The sequence below is a fragment of the Chiloscyllium plagiosum genome, chromosome 7 (assembly GCF_004010195.1).
Source record: "Chiloscyllium plagiosum isolate BGI_BamShark_2017 chromosome 7, ASM401019v2, whole genome shotgun sequence".
NCBI lineage: Eukaryota > Metazoa > Chordata > Chondrichthyes > Orectolobiformes > Hemiscylliidae > Chiloscyllium > Chiloscyllium plagiosum.
In genome coordinates this window covers 63,799,647-63,823,483 of record NC_057716.1, presented here as the reverse complement: position 1 = coordinate 63,823,483, position 23,837 = coordinate 63,799,647, and the positions used below count along the sequence as shown (strand labels likewise).

At 38.7% G+C, this 23,837-nt stretch overlaps 1 protein-coding gene across 6 annotated transcripts in view; it reads right to left on the bottom strand.

Moving 5' to 3' along the window:
• Positions 1-459: 459 nt before the first annotated feature.
• The window catches only part of scn1laa (sodium channel, voltage-gated, type I-like, alpha), a 196,914-nt gene continuing 173,536 nt past the window's right edge, over positions 460-23,837 (bottom strand). For all 6 annotated transcript variants that reach the window (XM_043693899.1, XM_043693898.1, XM_043693903.1 and 3 more), the window contains 3 exons: positions 17,578-17,682; positions 5,617-5,887; positions 460-3,238 (listed from right to left, as the gene is read on the bottom strand). In XM_043693899.1, coding sequence (XP_043549834.1) covers positions 2,055-3,238; positions 5,617-5,887; positions 17,578-17,682 — 1,560 coding nt within the window. In that variant the 3' untranslated portion in view covers positions 460-2,054. The remainder of the gene's footprint in view (positions 3,239-5,616; positions 5,888-17,577; positions 17,683-23,837) is intronic.

Sequence of the window (23,837 nt, the reverse complement as noted above, 5' to 3'; positions counted from 1 at the left end):
TAGTTTTACCATTTACGGTAATATTAGCATTATCCTGCATGCAGTTCACTAATACACTACAAGTCAATAGGCTTAATAAAGGAATTTACATTTAACTTCTCTTTGTGTAAGAAAACACAAAATAACCTGGGGGTGATTAAAGAAGGTCAACTTTGTTCTTGTGAAAAAAAAAACTGTGGATTCATTTTCCACTTCAAAAAGTTCTAGTGCAGCATGAATCATTTCACAAGACAAGAATGCCCATACAAATGGACAGAAAAGGACTGAGGAATTTTGTAGCAGTAAGGATTTCCTTGATACCCTCAATGCAGGCAGTGCTTGAGATTTGAATAATGTTTTATAATTTTCTAGATATCACTTTGCAGAAGGAAGTGACTCATGGTCCCAAATTTTAACAAATTAAGTTTTGTTGTACTAAAAATGTGCATTTATTAAAAAGTAAACTAAAATTGACTGTTCTCTTGTTTCTCTTTCTGGGAAGTTTATCGAAGAAAAAGTGCAATGGATCAACGTAAAAAAAAGTGACTGTAGTACCGACCTGAATTAATTCTCAGCTTTTTATATGTACAAATGCTGAAAAGTAAAATAAAATGAATTTTTACAATATTTATATTTTTCCTTAGAAAATCCAACCACATATTTTGAGCATTTCAAGCAGTTTGCAAGACATCCTGCAAAGTCTGATCTTACAACATACATTATCCATATTAATCAGGAAATTCAAACGGAAAAAAAGCTTCTTAGCTGCAAACTAGGAGGAGTGAGGTCTTATTGAGCAATTTCTCAGTTTACCACTGGCTTATTACTTCCCATTTTTCAAACACTTCTGGACAGTGGAAGGAACAGTGTACAGCAGCAAAGGCAATATAAACATGCACCAGTGACAGCATCTGAACTATGTATAATGATACATAATACATCATATTATCTGGCAAAACTTGCAAACTAGACTTAATATGGTGCATATTTGATGCAATGAATGCCCAACCTTGGTTACATTTTGCTCAAACATGCATCACAGTGTGAAACAACTATTTACACAACAGAGGGATTTATTTGTCATGTTAAATATCAATCTTGTTGAGAGCTGAAGATGGTTAAACAATACTGCAGGATAAAGCAGAGCAATTTTCAGTAAAGTTCAATTCTGGTCAATTCAGCTTTGTTGGGCAGATCCCTCTGGGTTTCTTTGCTTATATTCACCCATGGCAGTATAAAAGAACAAACAGTAATTGTATCCAGAACTTGCACTAAAATTGCAGCTGAGAGTTGTCTGTAAATGTTCCACATAAAAATACCCATTAACTCTCAGTTTAGGGGTTATAATGAAATAACAGGCACATATTAGAACTGTTCAAATAGAGCACAACACATTTAGTAAAGCACCTTAGACATCAGGGCTACCCTGAAACACTAAATAGATAGAAAAAAATCTTGTTTGACTTGTGAGTTAATGGATCCTCATGCACAATGAATGAGTGCTGCATGCTTCCATGCAAAACATTTTTGCACGTTTAACACATTTTCCTAAACTTGTGGGGTGAACCTCTTACCTTAAAAGTAGTGCTTGAAACCCTTTCCCAAAAACATAAAGCCCCATTCCCATTTAGAAAAATAGTCACGTATAATATACTTATGAATTATAAAATAATGTGAATTGTTATGGGCCTGGTATAAACTGTGGAACTGTGGCAACTGGAATGCAAAATACAGGGATAAAAGATACTATTGTTGCACATTTAACGACACACACACGTAAAATTTTCTGGTCCCTTTGTCTCGTCCCTACAGTCTTAGTAGCCATTTTGACTATCCTCTTCAGCAGTGTCAACTGGTAGTGGAAACAGTAACCTCCTTTCTAGGTTGCTGACTCCCCCTGCTGTACAGAGTCACAGTCTCCTGATGAGGATCACTGCCTTTTTAGGCACTGACCTTATATATTAATTGTCAGTTTGGCATAGATCTCCAAATGGAATCTTGTTCAGACAGTTGGGTCACACTTAAAAGGCTGTAAACAATGTCGTACAAGTAGATTTTTTTTATTTGTTTGCATTTTACTTTTTATAGTCCCTTACATCTTTGCCTCTATCTTCTTTCTCTTTCTCCTCTCTTGCTTTCTCTGGTTTTGTTACACTGTCATAGGATGGTGGAGATGTGGTAGAAGGAGTCATATCAGTTTTGTCTGTAGTGGAAATTTCATTAAACTTATCTATTACCATTTCTTCTTTGCCAGGTAGTAGCTCACTTGTTTTACCTTTTTCTTTGAACATGAAAGAGGCTTGTTTCAATGTTCGCCTAATCAGATATCGTCTGAAAGCTCTCTGAATTATAGTTGCAGAAACATGTTCCTGTTTACGTCGCAAAGTGGTTGTAATTGGCTCATAGGATATCTTGGAGGGATTGGATGCCATAAAGCGTTCTTCCATCTGTTGTCGAAGAGCATCCATTTCTCCACCCTCACCAAGCACACGCTTTGTAAATGCAAACAAAATATCAAGACAGTGAATTCTATCTCCACTAACCATGGGCAAGTCCATAGCTATAAGTTGTATTCTGTTGGGTTTTGCAACACGAAGAGGTGGTTCCAAGGCATCTGCAAAATCATGCAATCTACTATACTCCATAAATTGAGTTGCATCTGAATCAAATTTTTCCCATACTTCATAAAACATTTCAAAGTCATCCTCACTCAGTGGTTCAGCACTTTCCTCTGTAGCAACACTGAAATTCTCCAGAATAATAGCAATATACATATTTATGACAATCAAGAAAGATATTATGATGTAACTTACAAAGAATAAAATTGCTACTGATGGATTACCACAATCTCCCTTTATGGGGCTGCCTGGATTATCCTTTGTTGGGTCACAGTCTGGTGGCCCACTATTTAAAATCGGAGCCAGTAACCCATCCCAGCCAGCAGATGTGGTGATCTGAAACAGGCAGATCATGCTGTTCCCAAAAGTTTCAAAGTTGAACATGTCATCAATGCCAGACTCCTTCTTCACATAAGCAAAATTAGACATCCCAAAAATGGCATAAATGAACATGACTAAGAATAACAACAGACCAATGTTGAACAAAGCAGGAAGAGACATCATCAATGCAAACAGCAGTGTACGGATCCCCTTAGCACCCTTGATTAAACGGAGGATGCGACCAATTCTGGCAAGTCGGATAACTCTAAATAACGTTGGTGACACAAAGTATTTTTCAATAATTTCAGCTAAGAACATGCCTGAAAATGAAAAAAAATATATTAGCCACAGCTTTGCATATTTTAGTACGATAATACATAAAGGATCTAATCTAAAGTATGTTTCAAAATTGTAATACATTAAGGACTGTGAAAATGTCACAAATCTCAGGAGCAAAGCATAGACTGATTTTAATTATCTTAATATCAGAATATGCTACGGCATGAGGGCAAGTTGCAATGCATGTTCTTATATTTAAAGCATCTGTACAACAACTTCATTTTGTATTACTGTTTTTCACGAAATATTATTTTCAATTTTTGATTGTAAGATCTTTAGGCAGAATTGTTAACTTTTTTTCAAGCTGTGAAAGCGCAGCATATGAATAGGCAAATAGGGATACTGGTCATTTAATTAAATGAACTAGGTCAATATCAAAATATTACTGGTTGCATGCTACTCTAAATAATTCCTAATGATCTCAACTCTATCTTTAAGGAAAACCTTTCGAGTAACATTTCCAAATGTTAGCATAATCTTTTAAAAGTACTACAAAATTTTAATTCCTTTCAAGACTGATATCAGTGAGAATGACTTCAGTTTTTATTTTATTTCTGTAAAATGTAATGCTTTATTTAACATTCATGAAGTTTTGTTAAATAATAATTATGCTATATAACGTTTCATATAACAACTTCAATTGGAGGCAATAATCAAACATGAAAACAATTGCTTAAGATTTTTCCAAGATGGAACAGCTCTGTACTTTAGTCAAAATAGTGCCAGTAGCTCAAATCCAGAGATCCCAGTTCCATATCCGGCACCCATGATTTTTACTAGGAATAAGGAATGGGGGCAACGCATATGTTATTCATCCATGTTGCAGGGGTAGTGGCAGATTTAGAAATGCAGCTGCTTCCAATCGGAGGCAATTTTTGTTATTCAGATTTCTGAAACATGACTCATGGGCTTTACAAATTTGAATAAAAGATATAAATCTACCAGAGTTCTGTGGAAAGGTCAAGCGCCCTTTGGGATTGTTAACGGTAGATATAAAAGTATACAAAAGCTGTCTAAGATCTGTGGAACTGTCAAGTTGTCATCTAAAAGGCCAGCCCTTTAAATTTAAAAAAATCCCATTGTGAGTCTCAGTTGAAAAAAAATTGTTTGCAATTTCAACAGATGTTTGTTAGCTTAAGATGGATAGATTAGATTAGATTTAGATTTTACTTTCATGTGAACTCAAGTACAGAAGTACAGGAGTACAGTGAAAAGTTTACAATGTCACTGCACACAGCACCATCTCTTAGGTACAAAGGTACCTAGGTAGAAAAAAACTTAGGGACAAAGTAGTAAAAGAAAGAAACAATGTTAAAATTATAAGTATCACAGACCAACATGGTATCAGTAGGAAAATAAAGAAATAAGGTAATAGTTAATGTTAAAGTCCTTCTTAATATAAACTAGAAAAATAAAGAAATACGTTAAAAGTTCAATAGACTTTCTTGAGCGTTTAGCCATGGTGGGCCATAATGGGGCCCCAAACTCCTCCACTTAGCCCACTCTTCAGGACTGCTTCCACAAGCAATCCTTACAATGGCAGCAGACTGGAGGAGTGGGGTTCTGTAGATTTAGTTTTATTTTCAGTTGTAAGTATTATAAAAGGATTAGCTGCCTTTGAAGTAGAGCTATGAATAACAACTATTGCTTTCATATGAGAATAAGAAAGTGAAGGAATTTAAAGGTATTGAAAGTACTTTTAATAGAGATTTTTTTAATATTGTGCATTCTGCAATATATCTTTAAAGTCTTATTCTGATTCACATTAGCAGGGCTACAGAAGCCTGTTCAAAAGCCTAAACAATGAGTTGGTATGGTTGCTTAAGGCAAAGGGTGATCAGTCAGATGTCATGGGTTGTCTTAAATAGGCTTGAAGTTGTAATAGGTTCTACAGAGGGCCATAGAAATAGAGGTATATTATGGATCGGCAAATATCAATACTCAGTTGATGTAAGGGTTTATAAAGGCCCATGGAGATGAATGGCATATCGTGGATAGGTATGAGATCAAACTAAGTTGGTATAGGATGTATGAAGGTCATGAGTGTGTGAAGTGGTGTGGGCTAGTATGAAGAATATGGCATGAATTGGCATGGTGGGCCATAAGGAGAGTGTGGAGATAAAGGAGTATCAGGGCTCCACCGTTTTTATGGTAAATGAGATTTTTTTTCCACAGAGTGATAATCTACTATTTGGCAGAAGTTTCCCAATTCAGGTTCACTGAGTCGGGAAATTTCCTGACACTGCACTATACGTGACTTCACTGGCAAAATTCTGGCTAATACATTCAATTGTAATGACAGAAAAACTTGAAGAAATAATTATTTTGAATATATCATTAAAAGCAATAATAACCTTACCTACAATAGAAAGAATGACCACCACAAAGTCAAAAGTATTCCAGCCAATTGTAAAGTAATAATAGCGGAGTGCAATCAGTTTCAGCACACACTCGCTTGTGAAAAGGACAATGAAAACCATGTTGATCCAATATAAGACATTATCCATCTTTTCACTTTGATTATCTGTCTCCACCATCATGGTAACCATGTTAAGGCAGATGAGAATCATGATAGTGATATCAAAGGCTTGCTGGGTTACAAAATCAAACACCATTCCTTGAATCTTGTTCTATCAAATAAACAGGAACAAATAAATCAGTTATTCTGAAATCAACATGAAAGGGCATCATATCTTTCAAAATATAAAATCAGAATTTATGTACTTTTACTGTATGAATATAAATAATGAGATTTACCATTAAACTCTGACACCATATTGTACAGAGGAATTACGTGGGCGGCACGGTGGCACAGTGGTTAGCACTGCTGCCTCACAGCGCCGGAGACCCGGGTTCAATTCCCGCCTCAGGTGACTGACTGTGTGGAGTTTGCACGTTCTCCCCGTGTCTGCGTGGGTTTCCTCCGGGTGCTCCGGTTTCCTCCCACAGTCCAAAGATGTGCAGGTCAGGTGAATTGGCCATGCTAAATTGCCCGTAGTGTTAAGTAAGGGGTAAATGTAGGGGTATGGGTGGGTTGCGCTTCGGCGGGTCGGTGTGAACTTGTTGGGCCGAAGGGCCTGTTTCCACACTGTAATGTAATCTAATCTACTGCACAAGTATATTTATATGTGAATACAATTATAAAAATCTTAAGACTGAAAATGTTACTGAATTCTTTTGGGTACAAATTATGCTTGGTGGAAAATGTCTTTGCAAAGTTAGAAATGACAGCCTAGAAGAACTAAGACAACATCTTGAGTTGCTCAGAACTTTATGAATGACAAAATGACCACATGCTATTGATTTCTCTCAAGTGTTTTGTTTTGCATGCAACTGCTCCAGAAATGTAGACAAATAGAACATTGGATTTATTGCTATTCTTTTTTTCACAGAACTTTTCAATTATGATTTCCATGTTTTTAAAATGTTCTTTTTATGGAGCCCTTCATAAACACTTTCCTGTATCATACCTTGTGAAAGACAATGTTACCTTTGCTGAGGATAACAAATAATTGTTAAAGAAAGTATTTCTTATTAATACTGGTCAAAATCCAGCGGCAAATTAGACAACGTGGTCTCTCTTACTTGTGCCTGTTGTCTTCGGAAGCAAACTTTCTCCCAATTTATTTACAAGTGCAATTTCAAAATTCCAACTGTCTAGCCTTTGGTTCTTCTTTCACAAAAACACTTTATCAGCAATTATTAATTTGCTCCAGGATTACCTTGGAACTCAAAGATAACTCCTGAACTCTACTCATGGCAGCACTCTGTGTTTTTAACTCCTTTTCCCTGTTCACTTCACCTCACCTCCAACAGCACAAACAACTTGTGGAAATCTTTGTCATAAAGATTGAAACAATTGAATCACCTTCTCTACCACATTCCTTCTTTGCATAGCTCAACTTCTGAACTTTTTCAAAAGCATGCCCTGGGCTAACTCTTAACTTACAATTTTCTTCAGTTTCTCTCCTCATAACATTTAAACTTATCTTGCCTATGAAACATAAATATTTCTCCCTCAATGTCATACCCTAGTTTTCATGTCAGCTGATTTTTTTTTGCAAATATTGAGAAAAAAGATTTTACATTTTTTTACGAAATTACAAAACCACTACAAAACACAAACTTTATAACATAATGACAATTATAGGAAACAAACTACTACTAGACTCCCCAAACTGCTAAAACGAGAGAGAAAAAAAGAAAAACCCTGCAAAACTACAATTCAATAAATAACTAAAGATAAATAAGTAAACAAACAAAATAAAATTAAACCAAGTTATACTTAGGTAACTTAAATTATATTCAATTAAATTACTACACTCAGCACAATCCCACTGAAGCTCCCCACCACTGGGAGCATTAGTAAGCAAACCTGTATTTATTTAGGATTCTTTCCCCAGGGGCTCCCGGACCACCAGACAAAGCCCTCATGGCTACCCAAAGGCCCTGATCAATATAGCCGACAAGTCTGCCTCAATATATTTCAAAAAGGGCTGCCATGTTCTATAAAACAGTTCTGTTTTCTGGTGCACCATACTTGTAAGGAAGTCCAGGGGGAGGTGCTCCATAACTAATCTACACCAGCCCGAAAATCCCGGAGGACTCTCCGACATCCGGCTCATTAGAATGTTATTCCTTGCACAGAATGAAAGAATATTAAACAATTTCTTCCTATGCACGTCCAAAGGGGGGAGATTTAGATGACCCAAGAGGAGGAACGTCAGATCCAACTTAACCCCAGTTCCCAAAACCTTTGCCAAAACACTCGCGATGTCATCCCACTACCTGCTGAGGTTCTGGCATGACCACAAGCAATGAGTAAGCATGCCAACATCCATTTTACGCTTGGGGCACATTGGGGACATTCCTATCTTGAATGTCACAAGTCATTCCGGTGCCAAATGAGCCCTGTGGAGTATCTTCAGTTTTTAGCCTGGGTCCCATTACAGATCAAAATCTTCCTAATGTTCTCCTAAATATCTTCCCACATCTCTGACGAGATTTCCACCCCCAATTCTTGAGTCCAGATTCTGCAGAGCTGCTCAATGTCCTTTGAAACATTACTTCCTAACAAGTGACAGAGAGTGCTAACTGAGACAGCACCCATAAACCGGAGCACTCTCCTCTCCATAGCAGACTTGTAAGGACTAACCATCAATGTAGTTTTTTTTTATATGAAGTCCCTAACCTTGAAGTAAAGAAAGAGGTCTCTGCTAGGTAGCTCAAATTTCTGACTCAGCTGCTCAAAAGACATTATGACCTCCCATCAAATAAATCTCCCAAACAGGAGATTCCTCTAGAATAAAGGAGACTCCCACAACTTAAAGCCATAGTCCATCAACCCTGGCCGAAATCCCAACATTCCCACTATTGGTGTGAAAGAGGAAATTTTTTGTAAGTTGCCCTCACTTTGCCACATCATTCTCCGTGCTTTAACAGTGTTAAGGACAATCAGGTTTCTTCAGTGGTCCATAATAGTCCTCATCTTGTCCATAAACAACATAAACAACAAATTGATGAGGGAACATTTTGCCTGGGAGGCTTCAATGTCCAACCAGATTGATCGTGGGTCCTGGCAGGCCCAGTCACCCACAGAGGACACTAAGGAACTCAATTGTTATTTCTTAAAATCTGTGAAATCTAAACCTCCCTTCCCCTGTGGAAGCTGCAATTTATACAGCTTAATAAGAGGCCGCCTATGATGCCAGATAAAAGATCCAAGCCGACTGTAAAGCATCTGTAGTGTTTGCCTTGGCAGCATTAAAAGGAGCATTCGCATGGGATATAATAAGCAAGGAAGAACATTCATTTTAAACAAAGCTATTCTATCCAACTAAGGTATCAGAAGATCCTCCCAGCGCCGAAGGTCCTGCCTTATCTTCTGTAACAACTGCGCAAAATTAGCTTTATATAATTGATTGAAGATCCGGCTGATAAAAATGCCGAAATACAGGAAACCTCCCTGTGACCACCAGAAAGGGAAACAGGTTCCATCCCCAAGATCGGATATTCGAGTAAGCCCTCCCGACTTCATGAAATTAACTTTATGCCCTGAGAACAAACCAAATAGATTAATCACTTGTATGAAATGGGGCACAGATGTCATTGGATCATTTAAGAAGGGAAGGACGTAATCCGCATAAAGGGTGATCTTATGCCTGCCTGACCCTACCTCCGGGGCATTTATATTGGGCTCCCTCCGGATGGCCTCGGCCAGCGGCTCGATCACCAATGTAAATAATAGTGGCGAGAGAGGGTACCTTTGTCAGCAGCCTCTGCCAACACCAAAACTATCTGACCTTATTCCATTAGTGAAAACCGCTGCTTTTGCATCACTATACAATACTTCCACCCACTTGGCAAAAACCCCTCCAAGACCAAACCATTCCAGGACATGAAAGAGGTTCGGCCACTCCACCCGGTCAAATACTTTCTCTGTATCCAGGGAGACTACCAAACCCGGAATTGATCTTTGCTGGCATACCTGGACCATGTTTAATACTCTTCTAATATTGTTCGTAGACTTACGACTCTTGATAAAACCTGTCTGATCCTCCTTTACAATGAAAGGCAATGCCTCTCCAGCCTTAATGCTAGCATTTTCGATAGAATTTTAAAATTCACACTCATTAACAACATGGGCCTGTATGAAGTGCAATCCTCTGGGGCTCTTCCTTTCTTAAGGATAAGAGAAATACTTGCTTCTCTCAAAGAAGATGGGAGGCAGTTCTGACTGTATGAGTAATTGTACATATCCAAGAGTGGCCCAGACAGCTTGTCTATAAACTCCTTATAAAACTCACTTTGAAATCCATCTGGATCGGGCACTTTACCACTCTGGAGCAGCCTCACCATCTCCTGTATTTCCTGAAATGTCAAGGGGGCATTCAGAAAGGACGCCTGCTCTGAAGTTACACCCGAAAGGTCCAGGGTCTTAAAAAAGAATTCTATCTTCATGAGTCTTTCTTCGCAGCCCTCCAACCGGTACAGCTCAGAATAAAACTTCCTAAATGCTGCATTAATCTTTTTGGCATTGCAAGTAAGAGTATCAGCACACTCTCTGATAGTTGCGTTAGATTGGGGGACATTCTTCTTCTGGCCAGGTACGCTAGTTATCTACCTGGTTTATCACCATACTCAAATAACCTCTGTTTCGCAAAAGAGATTTCCCTCGTTGCTGTCTGGGCGAGTGCAGCATTCAAAGCAGCTCTAAGGGCTGTAATCCACTACAAATTGGTTACAGATGGTTAGATTAGATTACTTACAGTGTGGAAACAGGCCCTTCGGCCCAACAAGTCCACACCGACCCGCCGAAGCGTAACCCACCCAGACCCATTCTCCTACATTTACCCCTTCACCTAACACTACGGGCAATTTAGCATGGCCAATTCACCTAACCCCTGCACATTTTTGGATTGTGGGAGGAAACCGGAGCACCCGGAGGAAACCCACCTGGGGCTGGGAGAGATTTACCAGGATGTTACCCTTTGGGACTGGGAGAGATTTACCAGGATGTTACCCTTTGGGGACTGGGAGAGATTTACCAGGATGTTACCCTTTGGGGACTGGGAGAGATTTGGTCTATCAAAGTATGATAACTCAGCTGCCTTCAGGCGAGTCTCGAATAAACGTTGCTGCTCTCCTCTCTGCCACTTCCAGGTCGCAGAGTAAGAAATAATCAAACCCCGTGCATAGGCCTTGGTAGTCTCCCAAAGCACCGATGGATTACTGGCCATACCCAAATTAATGTCCCAAAAGATTTTAAATACTTGCAAAAAATACTCTATAAACTTGCTATCTTTCAGGAGGAAAGGGTCCATGCACTGGTGCCAGGAGCCTGTCCCATTACCACTGGCCTTGACTTCCATGTACACTGCTGCATGATCAGAAATGGCTATGTTCCCTATTCTGCAAGACAGCACCAAGTTCAAAAAGATCAATGGGACAAAAAACATGTCAATCCAAGTGTAGTACTTATGTGGGTTAGAGAAAAAAGTGAAATCCCTACCTTTGGGGTGAAAAAACGTTCTCCAACCCCAGTTCCCTGTTCAGGTCCACCAACTGCTTGGGTTGGGGGGACATACCAGCAAACTCCTAGGCATCCTGTCCACTTACAAGTCACTAAGATAATTAAAATCTCCCCCTATAATTGTATGATGCATTGCAAGGGCCAACAACCTGGATACAAATTTAAGGGGGTGCGCCAGGGGGCAGTATACACTTAAAATCCCATAGAAGTGAGAGAAACAGGGTAGTTGTCATGGGGGACTTCAACTTTCCAAATATTGACTGGGAACACTATAGTACGAGTGCTATCGATGGGTAAGTTTTTGTCCAGTGTGTGCAGGAGGGCTTCCTGACACAGTATGTAGACAGGCTAACAAGGGGCGAAGCCACATTAGATTTGGTACTGGGTAATGAGCCCGGCCAGGTGTTAGGCTTGGAAGTAAGTGAGCACTTTGGTGATAACGATCACAATTCTGTTATGTTTACTTTAGTGATAGAAAGGGATAGGTGTATACCACTGGGCAAGAGTTACAGCTGGGGAAAAGGCAATCACGATGCGATTAGGCAAGATTTAGGAAGCATTGGATGGGGAAGAAAACTGCAGGGGATGGGCACATTAGAAATGTGGAACTTATTCAAGGAAAAGCTCCTGTGTGTCCTAGATAAGTATGTACCTGTCAGGCAGGGAGGAAGCTGTAGAGCGCGGCAGCCGTGGTTTACGAAGGAAGTGGAATCGCTGGTCAAGAGGAAGAAGAAGGCTTATGTTAGGATGAGATGTGAAGGCTCAGTTAGGGTGCTTGAGGGTTACAAGGTAGCTGGGAAAGACCTAAAGAGAGAGCTCAGAAGAGCCAGGAGGAGACATGAGAAATTATTGGCAGATAGGATCAGGGTAAACCCTAAAGCTTTCTATAGGTACTTAAGGAATAAAAGAATGACCAGAGTAAGATTAGGGCTAATCAAGGATAGTAGTGAGAAGTTATGTGTGGAGTCAGAGGAGATAGGGGAAGCACTTAATGAATATTTTTCGACAATATTCACTCGAGAAAACGACAATGATGTCGAGGAGATTACTGAGATACAGGCTACTAGACTAGGTGTGATTGAGGTTCACAAGGAAGAGGTATTAGAAATCCTGCAGAGTGTGAAAATAGATAAGTCCCCTGGGCCGGATGGGATTTATCCTAGGATCCTCTGGGAAGCCAGGGAGGAGATTGCCGAGCCTTTGGCATTGATCTTTAAATTGTCATTGTCTACAGGAATAGTGCCAGAAGACTGGAGGATAGCAAATGTGGTTCTCCTGTTCAAGAAGGGGAGTAGAGACAATCCTGGTAATTATAGACCAGTGAACCTTACTTCAGTTGTTGGTAAAGTGTTGGAAAAGGTTATAAGAGATAGGATTTATTATCATCTAGAAAAGAATAATTTGATTAGGGATAGTCAGCATGGTTTTGTGAAGGGTAGGTCGTGCCTCACAAACCTTATTGAGTTCTTTGAGAAGGTGACCAAATGGGTAGATGACAGTAAACTGGTTGATGTGGTGTATATGGATTTCAGCAAGGCGTTCGATAAGGTTCCCCACAGTAGGCTATTGTATAAAATGCGGAGGAATGGGATTGTGGGAGATATAGCAGTTTGGATCAGTAATTGGCTTGCTGAAAGAAGACAGAGGGTGATGGTTGATGGGAAATGTTCATCCTGGAATCCAGTTACCAGTGGTATACCGCAAGGGTCGGTGTTGGGTCCACTGCTGTTCGTCATTTTTATAAATGACCTGGATGAGGGCGTAGAAGGGTGTGTTAGTAAATTTGCAGACGACACTAAGGTTGGTGGAGTTGTAGATAGTGACAGAGGATGTTGTAGGTTACAGAGAGACATAGATCAACTGCAGAGCTGGGCTAAGAGGTGGCAAATGGAGTTTAATGTGGACAAGTGTGAGGTGATTCACTTTGGTCGGAGTAACCAGAATGCAAAATATTGGGCTAATGATAAGATTCTTGGTAGTGTAGATGAGCAGAGAGATCTCGGTGTCCAGGTACACAGATCCTTGAAAGCTGCCACCCAGGTTGACAGGGTTGTTAAGAAGGCATACAGTGCTTTAGCTTTTATTAGTAGAGGGATCGAGTTCCGGAACCATGAGGTTATGCTATAGCTGTATAAAATTCTAGTGCGGCCGCACTTGGAGTATTATGTACAGTTCTGGTCACCGCATTATAAGAAGGATGTGGAAGCTTTGGAAAGGATGCAGAGGAGATTTACTGGGATGTTGCTTGGTATGGAGGGAAGGTCTTATGAGGAAAGGCTGAGGGACTTGAGGCTGTTTTTGTTAGAGAGAAGAAGGTTGAGAGGTGACTTAATAGAGACATATAAGAGGGTTAGAGGGTTAGATAGGGTGGACAGGGAGAATGGTGAAGGCGAGCATGAGGGGGCATAGCTTTAAATTGAGGGGTGATAGATATCGGACAGGTGTCAGAGGTAGTTTCTTTACTCAGAGAGTAGTAAGTGTATGGAATGCTTTGCCTGCAGCAGTAGTAGATTCACCAACTTTAAGTACATTTAAGTTGTCATTGGACAAGCATATGGACATACATGGAATAGTGTAGGTTAGATGAGCTTCAGGTTGGTATGACAGGTCGGCGCAACATCGAGGGCTGAAGGGCCTGTACTGTGCTGTAATGTTCTATGTTCTCCATGTACTAAAGATTTAAGAATTTTAAATCACCCACACCTATCCTTAATTTAGCCTAACATTTGAAATGGGAGTTTCTTTTGGATGAGAATAGCAACTCCTCTACTTTTTGAATTAAAGGATGAAAAAAAAACACCTGGCCGAACCCTCCTTGTTGCAACTTTAAATGCTCCTTATTGGTTAAATGTGTTTCTTGCAGCAAGGCTACATCAACCCTCTCTTTTCTAAGGCTTGACAGTATTTTTTTTCTCTTAATTGGTGAATGACTCCCTTTAACATTCCAGGTGCACCACTTAAATGAACGGCTAGCCATGATCGTCGAAAGAGTCCGTGACCACCCCAGGAGGAAGCACCCCATGGTGCACGAAGTGAAAACCATAAACAGTTTGTATAAATTTAAAAAAACAACTTCCAAAACTACCAAATCAAAACTTCTAACAGCTACTTCTACAACATACCAACATTTAACACAAATGAAAGGAGACTTTCCCCCTTGCCCACTGGGGGCGCTCATACCACCCATTAGCCCCTCCATGACTCCTTCTAGCTGAAGCTATGCCCCCACCTCAGACAATATAAAGTATGAAAAAAAACATCTTATAACAAGAAAGTTGATCTGCTGCCCAAGACACTGGATCTCCTGGTTATGCTTCTGCAGCACGACCGAGATCAATTCAAGCCTGGCCTGGGTCTCCTCAGTCGACGAATCAATCTTCTCTCGGAGTTTCACAAACTTCGAGATCATGCTCTGCTCCATTGGTAAGTCCCCTGGGGCGATCGTGGAGGCCGACGCTGTGGCTACGGGCGCCTCCATTGTTGTGGTGGGGTGGGGGGAGGGGGGGGGGGGGGGGGAGGTGGGGGAGGTGACGCCTGCTTGTTGTGACTCTCGCGGTCCCTTCCCTTTGGTCATTTTCCGAATAATTTTAAACTAACACTGGACAATTCTAGGGGTCGAAAAATAACTGTTTCTACCACATTGGGTAATAAAGGGAGGGTAAGTGCTCCACTTTGTCTGGGTTCTGGTGCAGAGCTCAGCAGGGTAGACCTACTGGTTCACCACCAGCTTGTCTCCCAGCTATTAATTTTTAACAATTCTCTGTCTTCAAGCATTTCGTCTTTCTCCTTCATACCTTCATCATCTTTCCTCACCTCAAAAAAACAAACTTTGGTTTCACCATCCTTGCAGCTACCATCCCATGCCTAATATCCTTTCCTTGACAGTTACTGAACTAGTTGAGGCATCCAAAATCTATACATAATTTTCCTGGAACTGCATGCTTGAATCCCTCCAATCAGATTTCTAATCCTGCCACTGTACCGAAATGGTTCTTGTCAAATTCATAAGTAATATCCTAACTGGCTGTGATAATGATAAGCTATTCCCCCTCAGGAGAGGCAGTAGCATAATGGTAATATCATGGACTAATAATCCAGATCTCCAGGGCAATTTTCTGGGAACATGGATTCAAAATCCCATCATTGAAATTTGAATTCACTGAAAGTATGGAATAAAAAGCTAGACAATAGTGATCATGTAACCACGGTGGTTATTGTAAAAACTCATCTTTTTTCTCTAAAGTCCTTTAGGGAAGGAAATGTATCACCAAGCTGCCCTACACCAAAATCCCAGTCAGAGCCTGATCACTCTTTGTTTTCTCTTTCTTTCTTCAACATTCTTTGTGGTTAGCCAGCCAGTGCCGGTCCTCCCTTGACTAACCAATATCCAACGATCTGCCAGTCCCTGAGCATAGCACACCCCAGTGCCAAATCATTTACAGGGTCCTTAAAGTAATTAACCTACATTACCTTTCCAGGCCAGTTCCCAACTGCTAACATCTATCTTTTGTTCTCTTTAATTTTTTAAAAGCAAGCTGCTATTCAATATTTAATTCCCAATTTTAGTTCACAGTTCTAAATGAAAAATGAGAACAGTAAAAGAAAATAACTGATAGCCTCTATGCTATGATTTTCCTTAATGTGGAGTGTGCAACATCTAAAACTCCTTCACTGCCATCATGAATCCTTGTCACCCAATGCTGCTTTTCATTCAGCATTCCATTTATAAAAAAAACACTATAGGAGCATTAAATGAGGGATTGTTGTAGTTTATATGTATTCATCATAGATTTTACATTCATTGGTAATTGTTGTGTTTCGTTTTTTTGGCAGAGATTACTTGGCAAGAGAGGCTTCTCCCATTCAAGGCTAACACTGAACTTATATAATATTACATACAACTCATAACTAAAATAAATTAGTTTGCTTGCACCATTGTTGAAGTAACTCTAGGTAAGCAGAATTTTAATTACTGCCTGGATATTTATTTTTTGCCAGTGAAAAACTGCATACCTATTCATGAAATCTCAGTAACAATATATTTAACAGTTCGGAATGCATGCAAATATATTTATGCTCAAGGAGCTCTGTCGTTTACTGACACTTTACAAAATGATAAGTGACTTCGGTGAAACAGATAAGCAAAGCTTACAGGTTTCAGTAGTGGATACATGTTATTCATTACCTAGCAACAGCTTTTGGGGTCAAGTTGGTATGTGTTTTCACAGACCCAAGATATAAGTTGGTGTGGAAACTTGCAGCAGAAAACAGCTCTCTCTCTGTCAGTAAGAGAGAAGTCTTCAAGCATAAGCAATTAAATGCTCTCTCACTCTCGTTGAATTGGATCTGCAAATTTCAAATATCAGGACTTCTGTTTTCATCTGAATCTGAAATCTGTGCTGAAGATTGACTACCAGCAATTGACCTTGTTGACAGGGAATCAAAGGACTTGTGAGAAGTCAACTAATTATATCTTTTGAATCTACGACTATAGTGATGTTGATCCTTTTTGACCTATTTCTTACCAAACCCATGACAGCTCTGCAGAGTTGTATTGTCTGTGTATAAGTTGTGTGTGTTTGGGATGAAGAGGATATAGTTTAATTATGAATAGTAGCTGAGTTGTCAATCATCTTTGCCACTTGTTTAAAGAATTAGTCTTCCTAAAATGAGTTTTTAGCTAATTAAAGCAACCTAGTGGACATTTCATTTCTTTTCACCACTTTGGTGATTAAATAAGACATTTACACTTTTGACTCAACTCATGGAATATAGGATTTGATTACCAGCGCACTCTTCCCATCATTGTCATAACACAGAAGATTTTACAAGAAGAATATTGCAATCCAGTACCACTTGCTTTGTTCGTGTCAGAAAAGGAAAGTCACAAAAGAGGTAATAAGAAACAGAATAATTTTCAATTTTTTATGTCAATTTCTCACCTATCTAGTAATCATGAGAAAAACAGATTGCTCCTGGCTTTTTAACCTTTTCACATATTTATTAATGGTCTAAATCTGTCATCAATTCTTTGTAGATTTCATTCAAAAAGAATGCTGCTAACTGAATAACCGTATTAAAGGACAAACCCATGAATTTTCGCAACTACTTTATTGGGTATTTTCATTAAACTCCACGCCATGGCTAACCACTATAGTAAAAAAAAATCATTAATGCTTTTGTACTCTTCAATGTGTTTTTTTAAAATGTGAACATTATACCAAGCATAACATTGCAACTTATTTACTTGGTTTGCGACTTCTGCTGTATCAAACTAACAGCTCTTACCAAGGGCCTTGGTATTGGTTTCTGTGGTTTCTTGGAACCAAGTTTTTTCATAGCATTGTAATATTTCTTCTGTTCTTCAGTCATGAAAATATCTTGACCTCCAAAGTAAAGTGACAAAAACAGACTGGTTATAATCATATACATAGAAAATTGTTTACCAATTTTATGACATTCAAAGAGATTTTTATGAAATACACTTAACACTTCTAAATCAATAAATGTGACATCATATGAATTGTAAAAATAAATGATTAAATTTATACAATTACATTAATTTACTTATTCACATATCAATTTTTAAGTGTGTATTTACAATTACCTTTATGATATATTCAGAAACAATACTACATCTGCTTTCATGCTTTTTTCCCAATTACATTCACAAAGATACAATGTTTATTTTTCCTTTCATAAATTTATTAATACAAAAAATACAACTAAATACAATTAAATGCTATAACTCTATAATTCTTTTTGAACTAATTAATTTATGTATCATCGTTCTTATTGTATTAATTTTGTGGTTTCCAAGTTTCACTTTGTCTTAATTAAGCTAATTACATATGCAACCAAAGAAAATTTTTCAAGGGATGAGGAATTAACATTATCAACAGACTTTTAAGACTAGGAACTGTATAACTAATTTCAGCAATTTAACTCTAAGTGAATCTTCTATTGAAGTTGAGACCCACATCTGCATTTTAGATTAACACAATGATTTTATTTTTCTCGTTCCATGTTGTGCCTACATTTAATAAATTTTAATTTATCCTAACAAAAGGATTCAGTAATTTAGATGACATGCTGTTTAGCAAGAAACACTGAACTGGATTTCTCCAGCTCCATAATGATGGAGGTAGCAGAGGAGAGGTTGGTGGGGGAAATCGAGATGAGGCAGCCATGTTGGGATGATTTTCTGATGCTTTCCTGCCATTGGGGTCATTTTTCACCATGATCTGTGAGCTTTATGCAAATTATATGGAGGCAGGCAGTCAATGTACATAATTAAGGCCCCATTTAGGAGCAAATGTTCCTCACAGCCATTATTTTGCTGCTGGTGGAGTAGCCCTCTATGATGTGTGAAGGCTACCAGCTCCATGTAGGCAGCCATCCTGCAGTAGGCTGAGATTTCCCTCCACTCCACTAGATGTCTTGGCTTGGCTCCTATGATATTTATATTTAGAATTACGCGCTCCAAGGTTCATCATGCTCTCTGTCCTGCCTCAGCAATGCTCGCTTCTCCTAGTCTGGCTACTAAAGCTATAAAGTTTTTGGCACTCTAATTGTGCCTGAATTATTGGATCCTGTTTGCTATCTTTAACCAGATGGTAACCACAGAGATGGTCATTTAGGGGTTGTCTTTTCAAAGAATGATAGACAGGTATTCAACCCAGCAAGTGTGGGCTGCCTTCTCTCATTTGGTCCCAACCTCAGGGACCAGGAACAAAACTGATTTTAAATTAGAGAACACAGTAGTTAGACAGTGGGTAGAAAGACTGCACCCCTTGTCAATGGCTTTAAGTAGGGAATTGATAGCTGTCCACACAGTAAAGCTGAAACAAAAGTTAAACTTGAAGGAAGAGTGGAATTTGTAGTGAGTGACCACTGCAATAAGTAGGATATTTTGTGTGGGTTATGGATGTTTGAGAGCAGCCACAATTGATCAGATCACTCCACATCTAATACAATTAAGCAGAGTGCATATTGTATTGTCTGTTACCACTTAAAAATTGTGTTATGGACCTACAACTCATTTAGCATTTCAAATTAAATAAGCCTGATTTGAGTTTGAACACTGACCATCCCCCCCCTACCCCACTCCATTTTGAAGTCTGCTTAAAAATGTAATTGTGTGGCAAGAGATCTTTTTTAAAAGTATCAAAACAGCTCTATCTTCAGCGTTAATTAAAAAAAAACAAGAAAAATTCACCCTGGAGGTCCTGTTGCTTGACACATGCTCCCTAAACACTCTGTTGCTATGCAGATTGTTTGACAGCCAGTTCTGGCCACAGTTTCAAAACAGGATTGCCTCAACCCAATGAGCCAAATGGCTTTCTTCTGTGCTATAATGACTTAAGATGACAGTGTGAGTTTTTTGCATCTTCTCTGTTGATACCCTTGAGCAACCTAGCACAGCATTTTTGGATACATAAATATTTACTTATTGTTGAAGTTTGTAGCTAATTGCACTTATTTTTAGAATTTGAGAGGTTAGATATTCAAAATCCAGGAATAAAATAATTATTTTCTGGCATGAGAGGCAGCTCTCTTTGATCAGGACTGTAGGAAGATATTGTTTCATTTTCTGTTTTTTAAAGTGTAAACATTTTCCTTAAGCAATATGTCATAGCTGAAGTGTGACTGAATTTTTGAAGTACAAAGGACGGGAAATGTGCAAGCACTTAAAACCTTTTTAAAGATTGATGAATATGCTTCTCAGAAACCCATCACTGTTCAAGGAGCAATTTTCATCCCCTTCGTTATATCTTTGATGAGGATTCTATTGTGCACTCTGGATCTAGTTATTTTCTGTTTATTACATTAATTGACTTAGTGTCAAACCTGATTTGCTTTCATTTCACACAAAGCTACAACCACTGTTTCTTAATATGTGCAATAGTTCATCCACACATTTCATGAGCCAGAGTTCTGTCCATTTGCACATTTTACAAAATAAAACTTCTGAGTCTTCTGAGTCTTTGGTTATCTCCTTAGATTCCATTTTTGTGAACATTTAACCAGTTTACATCAAACTTCTTTATCCTAAATATTAAAATATGTTTGAAACAGAAAGGCCTCCAAAACCTGATCTCAGGATATTCCCCTCAGTCAATTTTCCTCCTTACCACAACATTCTTTCTACATTTCTTGGTACAGTAGCCATTTAAAAAAAAATCCCAGGTTTTGTTTTTGTCCCCCTACAAAACTTACGTTCACCACAATGTTACAAATCACACAACACCAGGTTATAGTCCAACAGGTTTAGTTGGAAGCACTAGCTTTCGGAGCGCCGCTCCTTCATCAACCACTTGATGAAGGAGCAGTGCTCCGAAAGCTAGTGCTTCCAATTAAATCTGTTGGACTATAACCTGGTGTTGTGTGATTTGTAACTTTGTACACCCCAGTCCAACACCGGCATCTCCAAATCATTCACCACAATTGTTTTGTCAATATTTTATCTGTTTAATTTTCTACTGGCCTGTTTTGCCTTGGTGGTAATGATTAAAAATGCATCATGAGAATCACATTATCATTATTGTCTGATTTGAATACATCCACCTGTAATTGGGTCATGTTTTTGAATCTAGTGTCAGAGATTCTAGAACGTCAGTGCAGCTGCAGAATTTAGTTGGTAAACAGCAATATGGGTTCCATCCAACTTTCTACCTCCATCTATTTGCTTAACACTAAAAAATAAGTGTTGAACTGAGGAAAAATTATGTTTAATTCATCGAGGAATCTAGCAGGAAATTTGCATCAAAGTCAAGTGTATACAGAGAAAAAAAATCAATTTAATACAAAAGACTATAGGAGCAAAGTTCTGGGACTGACAGTAAACTACAATGAGCTAAATTTGGATAGAATTCAAATTATCTAAGAATTTTGCTCTTTGTTTCAATTCTGATTGGCTCGGATGGAGTGGGATTAAGTTAAAAAGACATGTGAAAGAATGGTTTTGATTTGTATCTGCACTTGCTCCATCTCACCAGCTGCACTGTCTGCAAGAGGCCTCCTCAAATGATATAACAGAATTTTGAATCTTGTGAATTAAGAAATGATTTTGTTTGAATATATATATGTGTTTTATTTAAATTTTGTAACATTTCTCTATAAAATTACAAAAATAGGTAATTACTTGAGCCGAAATACAATAAAGAATAAATGATACAGAAGACCCTTGTTATAATACAGTACTTGAGAGCCAATCAAAAAATAACCTTGTATGAGTGAAGTGGGCCTCATTCAGTATACCATACTATTCAATATAATGGATCTGTCAGCTTCATAGTGTTTGAGTTATTTGTGGTTGCTAACCTCGTCAATAGCTCTTCTCCCTGCTGTTACTGCCCTTAATTCTGCAATCAGTCACTGTTGTTCGGCCACAAAGAACACAGAATTGGAAGGACAGGAGAAAAAACTAAACAAAACACGAAACAGAAGAGAGAATAGTAGATCAGGTAAACGGGACAGAGAAAAGTGAACAGAGCAAGCCACACAGAACAAGGAATTCCATTAAAAGAACTATGAATCAGTTAAACAGAATGGAAAAGAGCATTGGTTCAAAACTGAATGAGGATTTAGTTCACAGAAAACTAGAAAACAACAAAGAACCAGACTCTCAGAAGAGAACTAGGTTCAAAAGTTAAGGATCAGATTCATAGGATAAAGAAAATGTATTTCAAAAGTCAGATGCACAGATGAAGGAATAAGATTTAGAGATCACAGAAACAGGAAAATAAAACAAAGGTTAGTAGTATTGAACAATAATCAAAAACACAAAAGATAAAGTGACAAAGCATAAAACAGGGTCAGGTCTAAAAATAGAGATAAAGACTTACAAGAGAAATTTCTGACCTGAAAATTTGGCTCATTCAGCGAATAAAATGTAGGGGCAGGGGTTGAAGGCACCTTGATCATCCTATTTATGACCAAGATTGCCCGAAGCACTTTACGGCAGTAATGCAAAGACCAAGTAACCTATCCATGAACAGACACAAGGCTACTTAATTAGGTAATTCAGATACCTGTGACAACTGTAGGACACTGATTATAATTTTCAGTTTCAAATGAGTGATCTTCCCATTTTGAGGGTGCAGACATAATGGCTGCTAATAGAAATCAAAGTCCGTCTTTCGTTCCCCGACCTTACCAGACTCGATAGAAAATTCGGGCCCACTGCTGGCTCGCTGTCCTCCCTTGGGATAATCACCCCTCTACTCCCCTGTTAACTGACGCAATGTAAATGGCCCTCGCAGACCAAGTAAGTTGTAATGGAGTATACATTTTACATGCACTGTTCACCTGTGACATTCTAATATGGTGAGGGCCTCAAAATAAGGCTCAGGTCTCGTGCTGGCATGAATGTGCAGCAGTTATTCAGTTGCCTTTGTGCCTGTTTTGGATGCAAATCACCAGCTTAAGAGACACAATTTGAAAGATTACAAAAGTCAATTGCACAAAGGGAAAACCTTGGAACTTGGAATCAGATTCAAGTAGTACAGAAGATACATAGGAGATGAAATAAATAGGGGGGAAAAAGAGCAGATAATGAGGAATACAAGTGTACAAAGAAGTACACCAATACACAGAGGTCAGAATCATAAACAGCATAGAATCAAAGAACAGAAAAACAATGATAAAGATTATTCTTAAAAAGCAGAAGAGTTGAGCATGTAATAAGAATACAAAAATTATGTTCTACAATTATTACTCATAAAGGTAGCTCAAGCTATAACAAAGGTTATTGCAGAGGTGCAAAAAGGATATTCATAAAGTTATAATAAATTGAGAAATGCAGAAAATAAAGTTGCCTGTTAAGTCTAAGTGCTAGTATGACTGCAGCTTCAAATTGATTGCTGGATTTCTGCCACTGATGGTTAACAAATTGGATTAAAATATAACTACATGAAGGAAATACAGGACTCATTCCATCAATACAAAACAAAGAACTGTGGATACTGGAGATCTGAAACAAAAACAGAAAAGTGCTAAGTTTCCCCAGCAATTTCTGCATTTGTTTCAGGAATCATTACATGATTAAATGTGTCAAACATGACCAGAAATAGGAGTTGAATTTCAGTACTTTCAGTGGTGGGAGTAGAGGTGGACAGATGCAGAATTTCATGCCACTAGCTGGCATATTGGCTGCCTGGCTTCATCCTATCCCCAGCATAGATCCATAGTGTATTACAGCATGGAGAGAGGCCCTTTGACCCATCATGTCTGGACCAGTCATCAAGCACCTCTCTATTCAATTCCCATTTCCCAAAACTTTGCCCATTGGCACTCTTCCCCATAATCAGTGGGTAGTCAACTGAACTCTGCAATGACCCATTGTCAGAAGCTGTCTGAAAGTTTCAAGTCAGCCTGTTGGTCACCACAGGTCGCAGGGAACAGTGCCGTTGTTTGGAGGAGGCCAGTTTCAGCAGTTGCCACAGGTCATCCTCTCTTTCTTTTAATTTTAAATTTAAACATCTTGGAGAGATGTTCTCAATTTGGGGCACACTCTCACTCGCTTGTTGCTTTCGAGTTGAACGTCT